This window comes from Vulpes vulpes, chromosome 1, assembly GCF_048418805.1.
Source record: "Vulpes vulpes isolate BD-2025 chromosome 1, VulVul3, whole genome shotgun sequence".
Classification (NCBI taxonomy): domain Eukaryota; kingdom Metazoa; phylum Chordata; class Mammalia; order Carnivora; family Canidae; genus Vulpes; species Vulpes vulpes.
The window spans coordinates 177,593,864-177,606,581 of record NC_132780.1 but is presented as its reverse complement, the minus strand read 5'-3'; the positions used below and the strand labels follow the sequence as shown (position 1 = coordinate 177,606,581).

Below are 12,718 nucleotides of genomic sequence, written 5' to 3'. Positions count from 1 at the left end.
CCAGTCTCACAGAATATTCACAGTAGCTGCAGGCAAGAGGCACTATCGTGACCTCTTACCAATGAGGATCCAGTGCCTAGAGTCATGGGGTATCACCTATAGTAAGTGGTAGAGCCAGCACTCTAGCCCCGAACTTTCCTTCCATCTCACAATTGTAGCCAATTGTTAACTCATTTATTATGTACAAGTGGCTTTTGGTCATTATATTAGAATAAAGTATTCACCTAGTTTTTAGAAAATATAATTTTATTACTTATAATTCATATACCATCACCTAGAACTTTATTTTCTTTGTCCACTTACTAATTCATTGTGGCAAGACCCTGGCCAGTTAATTGGGTAATTGATGTTAGATGGTATGTCACTATAAGGGAAGGTTTCTATCCGTTCTCTGTGTCAGTTATTGTAATTCACACACACAAAAGTGAGGAAAAATAGTAATAGGAGAAAGGCTTATTTAAGCTGGAAGAGTTTGAGTAAATTCAGTCTGACTTAATAAAACTAAATAAACCACATTGTGAATGTATTTGTAATTTTAATTCTGGTGGACTATTAGGGAGAGGAGAGGATAATCTGCCTTGGAGTAGAATATAAGGTCACTGAGTACCTGGACCCAGCAGTATGTGACAGGAGCACTTTCTCCTGTGCTGCTCTTTGACCCCTAGTCAACATTTGGTACTGATAATGATTTTACCTTTTTTTTTTCCTGTTTGTCAAACTCTTATTAAATTTTTTAGTTGAGATATAACTGACATAAACATTATTTTCAGGTGTAGAACACAGTGATTCAGTATTTGTTTACCTTGTGAAATCACAATACGTCTAGTTAACACGTGTCACCTTACATAGTTACAAAAGACTTTTTCCTTTGGATGACAACTTTTGAAACCTGTTCTATTAGCAATTTTCAAATACACAATACTGTATTATTGACTACAGTCACCATGCTGTACATTCTGTCCTATGACTTATTTTATAATATTGTTATTTTATTTTCTGACTTTAGTCCAGTGTACAGTGATAATGAGTTTTGGCTGCTTTGTTAGAAACATGCAATTTGGTGTACTTATTTTGGGTGGCCGGAATTTTTCTTGCTACTTGGACTAAATTGTGTATTTTACACATCCCTAGCTATCCTCTCTGCCCCAATTACTCTTAAAAAGAAATCCAGGAAGGAAAGAAGTAGGGCTATTGGCAAGTTTTCTAATTGTATTTCTGGTAAGGAAGGGATAACTGATGTAAATAATCAGAAAAATAGCAATGGTTGTCATTCTACATAAATATTTAGAAAGCTAAAATCATATTATGGAATAAATCACTTACTAACCATGAGTAAATCCGATAACTCTTATGAATCCTGCTATCTATATCTATAAAGTAGAAATGATACCTATCTTGCAAGGCTGTAAGGATCAGAAATAATCTATTAAAGCACTTCTATAATGTTTGGCACATAATAGATGCTCAAAAAATGGTCATTGCTCTTCAAAATCTTCAGACTATTCTACCTTCTTTTTAGATGGTATCTTTTTTTTTTAAATTTTTATTTATTTATGATAGCCACACACAGAGAGAGAGAGAGAGAGGCAGAGACACAGGCAGAGGGAGAAGCAGGCTCCATGCACCGGGAGCCCGACGTGGGATTTGATCCCGGGTCTCCAGGATCGTGTCCTGGGCCAAAGGCAGGCGCCAAACCGCTGCGCCACCCAGGGATCCCCTTAGATGGTATCTTGAATGAGGAAAGCAGATTCAGGGAGGTGTGGGTGGCTCAGTGGTTGAGCCTCTGCTTTCAGCTCAGGGCATGATCCTTGAGACCTGGGATTGAGTCCCACATCGGGCTCCCTGCATGGAGCCTGCTTCTCCCTCTACCTGTGTCTCTGCCTCTCTCTTTGTGTGTCTCTTATGAATAAATGAATAAAATCTTTTAACAAAAAGAAAAAGGAAAGCAGATTCATTTTTCTTTTTTTTTTTCCAGATTCATTTTTCATCTATAGATTTGCCATAATATCCATGGCTTTAATTTATGATATATTCTCAACTGGAATCTCAAATAGTTTGAGATTAGGTGATTACTCTTTTCTTGAGTTCCAGTTTGCTTTCATTCTGAAGATTTAAATAAATGTAATATATAAGAGAAAAATCAAAAGGATAGGGAAATTGTGACTAGTGTTCATTCACAGTATTGTGATATCTCTTGACTGTGCATGTTTTCTAGAAGATTTGGCTCAGAATTTGATGAAGTGATTCATGTTTTGATTGTATTATCTTCATTTAGGTCATTGCTGTGTTCAAGGATGTGTTTAATTCAAGTTCCAACCCATACTTGGGAACCAGACTATTTCACATCACTCCTTATGATGTTCAGGTGAGTCATGTAGAATAAACCACTATTCTTTTACATTTTTCTTTGATTTCCTCTGCCCCCACAACCAGGCACACTTGTGAAATCTGACTGGCATGTCTTTTTCAGCTGGGCTACTCTGTCCTTTCCCGTGGTAGTTACGTTCCTCTCCTGTCGCGCCGTCCCCTGTTGCTCCTGCACCAGTCATTACAGTCTCTGGAGTCTATTATGAAATGTGTGCAGATGAGCTGGATGGTCATCCTTGTGGGTCCAGCCTCTGTGGGCAAGACCAGCCTGGTCCAGCTTCTGGCACACCTTACTGGTCACACATTAAAGATCATGGCTATGAACAGTGCAATGGATACTACAGAGCTTCTGGGTGGATTTGAGCAGGTAAAGTCTGCCTTTGCATTTTCAGTCAAAACATGTATAATGCTGTGGTCTGACTCTTGGTCTTTTGTGTTGGTGACTACAAGTAGGAATTTTTGTTTTGTTTTTTTTTAATCTAAAGGAGTGTTCTTTTGACTCTGGCCAGTGGCTATGATGAGTTTATGCTCTGGAAATTTCAGGTTGATCTTATACGGCCATGGAGGCAGCTGCTAGAAAAGGTGGAAGGCACTGTAAGGGCACTGTTAAGAGACAGCCTTCTTATCAGTTCTGATGATGCAGAAGTAGTGCTACGAGCCTGGAGTCACTTTCTTCTGACTTATAAGCCCAAGTGTCTTGGAGATGCTGGTAAAGGTATCACGATGGAGATTGTCAACAAGCTGGAAGCAGTATTATTGCTTATGCAGCGACTCAACAACAAAATCAACTCCTACTCCAAGGCAGGTATGTGTGTTTGGATATGTGTATCAGATATGTAGATAGTATTGTCCATGTAGTGTCCATGTATAAGTAGTAATGTATTTATAAGGTATTATCTGTAATTTTTTAATTAATGTAATAGTTATTTAGAAAACTTGAAAATATTTGTTTTAGAAAGTAACATGAAGCTGATGTAAAATAATTTAGAATTATCATAAAGCAAAAATGAAAGAAATTTAGTGAGCTTGATAGTTTATCTTGTATGTAATCATCTATGATAGTAAATTATTTACGTGTAAACTGGCTTTTTTCTTGACTTTTAAAACTAGTTAAGTAATTTCTCAAAATATTAACATTTATTCATTCATTCAGTTAGTTATGATTTTATTTACTTATTCATGAGAGACTCAGAGAGAGAGAGAGACAGAAATGGAGGCAGAGGGAGAAGCAGGCTCCATGCAGGGAGCCTGATGCAGGCCTCAATCCCAGGACCGCAAGATCACGCCCTGAGCCAAAGACAGATAGATGCTCAACCGCTGAGCCACCTAGGCGTCCCTAAAATTTTATCTTATTTTAAATTATTATTTATTTATTTGAAGAGAGTGCATGCTCAAGAGAGCATGAGTGTGTGGGGGGTTGGGGGAGGTGGAAGGGAGAGAAGAGAAACAAGCAGACTCCCTGCTGAGCAGGGAGCCTGACTTGGGGCTCCATCCCAGGACCCTAGATCATGACCTGAGCCAAAGGCAGATGCTTAATCAACTGAGCCACCCAGGCACTCCCCAAAATTAAATATTTAAATGGGAGAATAGAAATCTAAATTGATCATTAAGATGTGTTTATTAGTTTTGTATAGAAAGTGGAAAAAAATCTTCAGTTAACATGGAATCTCCTCGCATTTTGTGGTGCAGTTTTTTGGGTGATGAAGAGTATGCTTTTAGGGAAGATTAAAGGCTCATAGATTGTGTCCGTCACTATGATTGTCATCTTTTATTTTCAAAGCCTGTTACTGGTTATAAAGGGTTGATTCCTTAGAGATAAAGAAGTGAGACTCCTCTCATCTAACTCTGTAAACAATGTATCCATGGCTGTGGGTCAAATAGTTTACTTTCTTAAGCAGGAGAATGATTTTATTGTTGATTTGATTTGTCAATTCCCCCAATTCAAGCCCATTATTTAGATTTGAAATCCTTTCCTCATTCACTCAAATTTAATTGTGAGAGATATTTAATGGAGTTATACATTGGTTTATAAATTTTTTGAAGGTGAATATTATAAAATTTCCCATTGAGCTATGAATTCCAAGTGGGTGGTAGTCTTGTATTAAAAATTTACTTTTTTAAAAAATTTTTTACTTATGATAGTCACAGAGAGAGAGAGAGAGAGGGGCAGAGACACAGGCAGAGAGAGAAGCAGGCTCCATGCACCGGGAGCCCGATGTGGGATTCGATCCCGGGTCTCCAGGATCGCACCCTGGGCCAAAGGCAGGCGCCAAACCTCTGCGCCACCCAGGGATCCCTAAAAATTTACTTTTAAACCTCACAATACCACTGCATTACAAGGAAAGATTATCTTCATTTTATGCTTATGGAAATGGTTGCTCATAGAGGTTAAATACCATGCTTAATGTACAGTTACAAAGTGGCTTGACTAGGTTTTGAATCTAATCCTCTGACCTTACAGCCTTCAGTCTAGTTCTTCTATGTATCTTTCAGTTGAAATTTAAATATTTAGAGTAAGTTCTCACAGCTCATTCTAAATACTGCTTATTTAGGAATCACTTTCATATTGAGTAATTTCTTAGGGGTATTAATAGAGTGAGAAAAGGTGTGTCAAACAATTTTTCTGTTTTATTTTTGGTTAAATATTTTTCTCTGTAAATATTTATATCTTAACATTACTGTGAAGATACATGAGTTATATTATTAACATGAGAACTAAAATATATTTATCTTAAATGCTTATGCTTTTTTATAATAGCTGCATTAACATTTTTGCTAATTTCATTATCTGATTTTTGGGTTTGTTCTATTGACTTTTTTTTTTTCCTGGTTGTAAGTCATATTGTCTTTGTACATCTAGTAATTTTGATTGGATGCTGGAAATTTTAAGCGCTTAGTGCTGCATTTTTGTTGATCCTTGAGCAACATGGCGTTTGAACTGAATGGGTTGACTTATGTGTGGATTTTTTCCCAAAAATTTATAAATGTATTTTCCTTATAATATTTTAAAAATCTTTTAGCTTACTAAGAATTGTAAGAATACAGTATATAGTATATAGTATATACAGTGTGCATAATGTGTTAATAGACTGCTGCTAGGAAGGTGGCTATTAGTGGTTAGGTTTTTGAGGAGTCAGAAGTTATATGTGGCTTTGTATGTTGCTATCCAATTTCCCCAGCACCATTTTTCTTTTCTTTTTTTTTTTTTTTAAAGATTTTATTTATCTTCATGAGAGACAGAAAGAGAGAGAGGCAGACACAGGCAGAAGGAGAAGCAGGCTCCATGCAGGAAGTCTGATGTGGGACTCAATCCCGGGTCTCCAGGATCACACCCCGGGCTGCAGGTGGCGCCAAACCGCTGTGCCACCGGGGCTGCCCCACAGTGAATTTTTGTGTGTTGATTTTGTGTTCTGCAAGTTTACTGAATTTTTTTTCTTTCTTTGTGGTGGTGTAGGGTTTTCTCTATGTAATGTTACATCATGTGCAAATAGTGACAGTTTTCCTTTTTCCTTTCCAATTCGGAGGTTTATTTTTCTCTCCTAATTGCTCTGGCTTGGAATTCCAGTATTGTGTTGAATAAAATGGTGAGAGTTGACATCCTTACCTTGTTCTTGATCTCAGAGGAAAAGCTGTCAGCTTTTTGTTGCTAAGTGTGATGTTACCTGTGTTACAATAAAACTATATATAGTAATATATTAATATGTTGAAGCATATTCTCTCTGTACTCACTTTATTAAGGGTTTTTATCATGAATGGATGTTGAATTTTGTCAGGCGCTTTTTCTGCATCTATTGAAATGGTCATATGATTTTTATCCTTCATTTTTTTTTTAAGATTTTATTTATTTATTCATGAGAATACACAGAGAGGAGAGAGAGAGAGGCAGAGACACAGGCAGAGGGAGAAGCAGGCTCCATGCAGGGAGCCCAACATGGGACTCGATCCCGGGTCCCCAGGATCACGCCCTGAGCTGCAGGTGGCGCTAAATCGCTGAGCCACCGGGGCTGCCCTATCCTTCATTTTGTGAACTTGTTTTGTCACATTGATTTGCAGATATTGAACCATTCTTGCATCCCTGGAATAAAAACCATTTGATTGTAGTGTATGATCCTTTCACTGTATTGCTGAATTTAGTTTACTGATTGTTTTGTTGGGAATCTTCACATCTATGTTTATCAGTGATATTAGCCTATAATTTTTTTTTTTAAGTAGACTCCACGTGGGGCTTGAACTCACAGCTGTAAGCTCAAGAGTTGAATGCTCTACCAACTGAGCCAGCGAGGCACCCATAGGCTGTAATTTTCTTTTCTTGTGGCATCCTTGTCAGGTTTTGGTATCGGGGTAATGCTGACATTATAAAATGAGTTTGGAAAAGTTCCCTCCTCCTCTTCTTCTATTTTTTGGGGAATTGTTTGAGAAAGATTGATATTCTTTTTGAATGTTCGTAGAATTTACCAATTCTATCTCATTTCTGGGTGACACTGCTTATTACAGTTCCATGATATCAGGAACTCAACCTCTCCTGGCCTCCAGAGCCAGAGGATCAAGAGGCATCCCCTGAGTGATAGCTATAAAAATCAGAGCCCAAGACTTAATGTAAAAAGCTTTCTGGGAAGTACTGGTGCTCTAGAGCACCACAAAGGAAGAGCACAAAGATCGTGCCCATCAGTCTTCTTCCCCAGATAGTGTTCCAGCGGGCTCTAGGATGTATATGTTATATTAGGTGCTTGCTTCTCAGGTGTGTCTTCCATACAACCAGGTAAGCCTCCTTCACTTTGAGTCTGGGTGCAGTTAGCTGTCTCTCTTAGCTGTGCCCTGGGGTGGATGAGTCTGAGTGTGTGTGAGCCCTTTCTCCGATCCCAATCTTGTATTCTTGGGATGCGACCCTGTTGCTTTTAGAAGATAGATGTTTTGAGGGCTTGCCTTTCAGGTTCATGTTTTAGAAGTTGGGATTCCTGATGTGTGGTTTAAACCTTTTTTTTATTTTATTTTTTTTTTTTAATTTATTTATGATAGTCACACACACACAGAGAGAGAGAGAGGCAGAGACACAGGCAGAGGGAGAAGCAGGCTCCATGCACTGGGAGCCCGACGTGGGATTTGATCCCGGGTCTCCAGAATCGCGCCCTGGGCCAAAGGCAGGCGCTAAACCGCTGCGCCACCCAGGGATCCCTGGTTCAAACCTTTTGTTCCATAGTGAGAAGCTCCACGTTTTCAGGCTTTTCCAAGTTGTGGGTCACACAGCACTATAGATGGGGTTTATGGTGAGAATATTTCTCAGCCTTTCCTGTTTGCTTCAACGTGGTAGGTTTGTTTCCAGTCTGTCTGAGACCTCTGTGGTATGTTTGAGTTCCCTCTCCTTGCTTTGCGATCCTGAAATTGCTTCCAGGCAGAAATCAAGTGAAATTATAGGGCTTCCTTTCCTTAGGTGTCACAGCCCTCTGCTGTTGGCCAGTGTTTGAAAGCAGTTGTTTCATATATTTGATACAGTTTTTAGGTGGTTAACAGTGGAGGTAAAGTCTAAACTTTATTATTCCTCATGGAGTCCAATGCATAATACTTGGTGATATGAACAAGAGTCCTACAAGAACTTCCAATAAAAAAAAAAAGAGCAGTTGAAAAGTTTTTGGCATGGGCCATTTAAGCACTAAGCAAATAAATACCAGTTGTTACTATAATCGTATGATATCGTCATTATAAAAAAAGTCTAGTTTAATGGCGTTGATTTTCATTGTGCCAATTTTTAGTGTCCTTTCATTTGATAAAAATGCGGTAATAGGTGGGAGGCATTATTCTCCTTATGCCATTTAAGAAATTATAACAAAGATTATTTACCTTTACTATCACCTTTGAGTTCCCTCTACCTAGCCATTAATTCAGAAAGGCATTAAAAAATATTTTCTGCCACCAGCCCTAATTTTTCTTTTCTTTTCTTTTCTTTTTTCTTTTCTTTTTTTTCTTTCTTTTCTTCTTTTCTTTTTTTTTTTTTTTTTTACCTGTTTTGTTTAAACAAAAAAACAAAAAACCCCTTCTTATTTATACTCTATTACAAAACTTTAAACACTAGGGCCAGGGACTTCTGGGTGGCTCAGCAGTTGAGCGTCTGCCTTTGGTTCAGGGCGCAATCCCATTCCAGGGATCGAGTCCTTCATCGGACTCCCTGCAAGGAGCCTGCCTCTCCCTCTGCCTGTGTCTCTGCATCTCTCTCTCTTTCTCATGAATAAATAAATCTTTTTAAAAAACCTGGGTCAGAAGTTTCCAATTTTCTTTCTTTTTAAAAATATTTTATTTATTTATGAAAGACACACAGAGAGAGAGAGGCAGATATACAGGTAGAGGAGAGGGAGAGGCAGCTCCATGCAGGGAGCCTGATGTGGGACTCGATCCTGGGTCTCCAGGATCACACCCTGGGCCAAAGGCGGGCACTAAACCACTGAGCCACCCAGGCTGCCCTCCAATTTTCTTTTAATAAACTCTTAGGGCTTTTTTTCTTTTGTTGGTTTTCTTATTGTCCCAGTTTGAAAATAAATGCTATGGCTGTGACGTTTCAGAATTTGCCAAACTTGTGGAAGAGTTCCGAAATTTTGGGGTGAAGCTTCTGCAGTCCACCAGTGGCCACAGCCATGGCACATTTGAATGGGTTGACAGCATGTTTGTTCGGGCTCTGAAGTCTGGAGATTGGCTTTTGATGGACAATGTTAACTTCTGCAAGTAAGGACCTTCTGCTTAATCGCAACATTGATATTTGAGATATGCTTGTCAAAGTAGAAACCCAGTTGAAAGCTCTGGTATTTTGAACCCATTGTTAACTAGATACATATTCCTGTGGTGAACAAAGGTCATTAGTTTCAAGATTTTAGTTTTGTATGACTGTTTTGAACTGAGCTGAAGGCTAACACAATTGGGTTACTTTTCCAACCATTTTTGAGGTAGACCTTTTTATTTAATATCGAAAATACTCCTTTTGTTAGGGTCATTCTTGAGGTCAAATTTTTGAAATAGCGATCTTTTACAGGCCAGACATTTAGTAAATGTGCATCAGTGTGTATTGCTTTGATTCTGAAGTAAGGAAAAAGGCATCGTAAAACTTCCGTAGTACACAGCATAATAGAAACTATTCCAGGTCAAGATGATGAGTTTCTCTACCTGGAGATTTTTTCAGAATGTTTGAATAGAAATCCAGGTGTCTTCAAATTGGTTTGATAATGTTAGGAAGTGGAGAGATGGAGAAAGAAGAAAGAAAGAGCTATAGATCATGGAACAATTTTCCTTAATTTCATTTACTTATTTAACAAATATTTTGCATATTTACTGTTTGTAAATTTCTGGAAAGAATGCCTTTGGGAGTGAAAAGGGGACTGGACAGGGAGAGAGAGCACAATTCTATATGGGGGGAGTGGTCTATGCTTAAGGACGACCTGAGTCAGGAGCAGTAGGAGGCCTGTGCAAGGAAAATAGAACCAGTGCAGCGTGTCAAACTGTCACCATTGTATTTGAATTCTCTTTGTGCAGCCCATCGGTGCTGGATCGTTTGAATGCTTTGCTTGAACCTGGAGGTGTTCTCACTCTTAGTGAGAGGGGGATGATAGATGGATCCACTCCCACCATAACACCAAATCCCAATTTCAGGTATTCTTGCCTCTTAAGTTTCTGCTTAAGAATCTGACTGCCTCAATTAAGTAGGACCTTCTTACATGTTTTATTTATACATCCAGTTATAAGTATATTCACCCATTTATTGATTCAGTTAGCACATATTTATTTAGGCTTTGCTATTTGCCAGACTCTGGGATCGCATCAGTAAACAAGAGGGGTCTCCTGGTTGGCTCCGTAGGTAGAACATGAGACTCTTGATCTTGGAGTTGTGAGTTCAAGCCCCATTGTGGGCACAGAGCTTACTTTAAAAAATAATAATAAAAAAATAAGAGAGGTGAGGTCCCTATTGTGGGATGATGGTAAAGGGTAGAAGCAGGGAGACTGATCACAAGTTTTTTGCAGTAGTTCAGGCAAGAGATATGATAGCTTAGACTAGGGTGGCCATATGAGTGGGACTTTCTAAACTATTTTTTTTTTAATTTTTATTTATTTATGATAGTCACAGAGAGACAGAGAGACAGAGAGAGAGGCAGAGACATAGGCGGAGGGAGAAACAGGCTCCATGCACGGGGAGCCTGATGTGGGATTCGATCCCGGGTCTCCAGGATCGCGCCCTGGGCCAAAGGCAAGCGCCAAACCACTGCGCCACCCAGGGATCCCTGAGTGGGACTTTCTGATGGATGTGTGGGTTGAAAAAAAAGAGGAAGCAAGGATTTTATACAAGATTTTGGCTTGGGTAATTGGTAAATATGGGAACCATTTATTGAGAAAGGAAAGACTGGCAAAGGAGCAGGTTTGACATGGGAAGGTTAGCAGGGAATCCACTGTTTAGCTTTGGAGATGTTGGCTATATGGAGATGTTGCTAGACATATATGAAGGTAATTGTTTCAGGAGAATACACTGCTCCCTTTTCTGATCTCTGTAGGTGAGTTAGAATGATGAATTAGCACTGTCTGATTTGGGGACTATCTGAAAGAATTTATATTCTCAGCATTAAAGGTGCATTGGATAAACAGTTTCTAAGGAGAATAGGTTTAGAGAAACTGATTTTGCTATATTGGTGTATTTTGGCACTAAAAGATAGAATATAGATGAAAATAGCAGAGTTTTAGTTAATGGTATCTCCCTCGATAAACTCCCTGAAGTTCTAACACATAGGATTTGCCCTCATCAGTTGTTGCTGAGCTGCATCATTGGTTGCAATGATTTTAATTTTTAATTTTTTTTCCCTTTGAATTGCTAGACTTTTTCTCTCGATGGATCCTGTTCATGGAGAAATATCCCGAGCTATGAGGAATCGTGGACTTGAAATCTACATTTCAGGAGAAGGGGATGGAAACATCCCAGATGACCTGGATCTGAAAGTTCTGCTGCACAGCCTTGGGTTGGTGGGGGATAGTGTGTGTGATAGCCTCTTGGCTCTACACACAGAGATCCAAAGCACTGTAGTAGGTAAGGTGCTTGACTTACAGACCTCTGCAGAGTTTTATTCTTCTAGAAATTCATATGTTTTTTCATTTGACTGCTAATCTAGGAGTTCTTAAATTTAGTGTACATACAAATAGGAATTACCAGAAAAGTCTGTTAAAAATAGAGATGTGCTGATGCCTATCTTCCCCCTAAGAGATTGGGTTCAGTAAATCTGGGTGAGACACAGAAATTAGTATTTTAAAGAAGCTCCCCAGATGATTCTGGTAGATTCATTCAGACACTCTTACCTTAAGGAATACTGCTTTAGGCACTAAAATTTGTAAAGTTTATCCCTTTTATCTGGTCATTGAGTCTTTTGAAGATAGAATAAAGAGGGAACTTTGAACTGCTTAAAACAGACAGGTGTTATTTCTTCTAATAAAACCTATCTGTCCAAATATACAGGAACAAGCAAGAATAATAACAAAGGTAATGATAAATGCTGTATATTGAGTAACTGCTATGTGTTAGGTACAATGTCTGTTGGTTTTTTAGTTTTCACATTAATTCATGGCATGTTTTCGTGTTACAGAATAGGGTTCAGAGAGGTTGAATAACTCATCAAAGCCAAACAGTGAGGCTTTGAATGTAGTTCTGTTGGATTTTAAAGTGCATGGTCCTTTATGAGGCCATGCTCATTTTGCTACTTCAGCGTTTGTCAACTTTAGATTAAGGATAATAAATGACCAGGCTTTGTCCTACTTGTAGTTTTCACTTTCCTGCAGTATGTTTGTGACAGCCAGAAATGGAGGGAGGGAGACAAGATAGGGAAGGAATATGAATGTTCTTACAAGTCCATAGTGTGCTGGTGAGACTCTAGATTCTACTTAGAAGGCTTTCTAAGGTAAGTGGGTGGATTGAATGAAACAAAGTTTGATGAGAAGATGAATTTCTCTATTTTCATTGGAGATTTTGCAGAATCTGTTGCCCATAGATGGCAATATTTTTTTTCTTTATAGGTTCTCCAACGTCCTCTATTTCAACTCTAATTCAAACAGCCTTATTCATTGTGCAGTACCTACAGCGAGGGCTGAGTTTAGACAGAGCCTTTTCTGAAGTATGCTGGGAAGCATATGTCTGCTCCCAGCATTCACCAGCAAACCGGAAGGTACCATGAAGTATTTCAAACAGCTTTCTCATTTATAACACTTTGCATTATTTGGATGGGGGAAATTCCTTTTATTGATGGTGACTTTAATGAACTGAGAGTGGAGCACTTCAGTTACTCTGTAGTAGAGACCTGGTATCTAAGTACTTTTCTGGAAAATAGGTTAAATGTAAATA

The 12,718-nt window shown here is 38.7% G+C and overlaps 1 protein-coding gene across 4 annotated transcripts in view; it reads left to right on the top strand.

The window, feature by feature from the left end:
* MDN1 (midasin AAA ATPase 1) overlaps positions 1–12,718 on the top strand; it is a 166,613-nt gene that overhangs the window by 89,595 nt on the left and 64,300 nt on the right. For all 4 annotated transcript variants that reach the window (XR_011997104.1, XM_072737323.1, XM_072737331.1 and 1 more), the window contains exons 41-47: positions 2,276–2,365; positions 2,471–2,734; positions 2,911–3,172; positions 8,919–9,078; positions 9,880–9,996; positions 11,208–11,416; positions 12,394–12,542. Coding sequence is in view for 3 of the 4 variants with exons in the window: in XM_072737323.1 (XP_072593424.1) it covers positions 2,276–2,365; positions 2,471–2,734; positions 2,911–3,172; positions 8,919–9,078; positions 9,880–9,996; positions 11,208–11,416; positions 12,394–12,542 (1,251 nt within the window). In the remaining variant the exon portion in view is untranslated. The remainder of the gene's footprint in view (positions 1–2,275; positions 2,366–2,470; positions 2,735–2,910; positions 3,173–8,918; positions 9,079–9,879; positions 9,997–11,207; positions 11,417–12,393; positions 12,543–12,718) is intronic.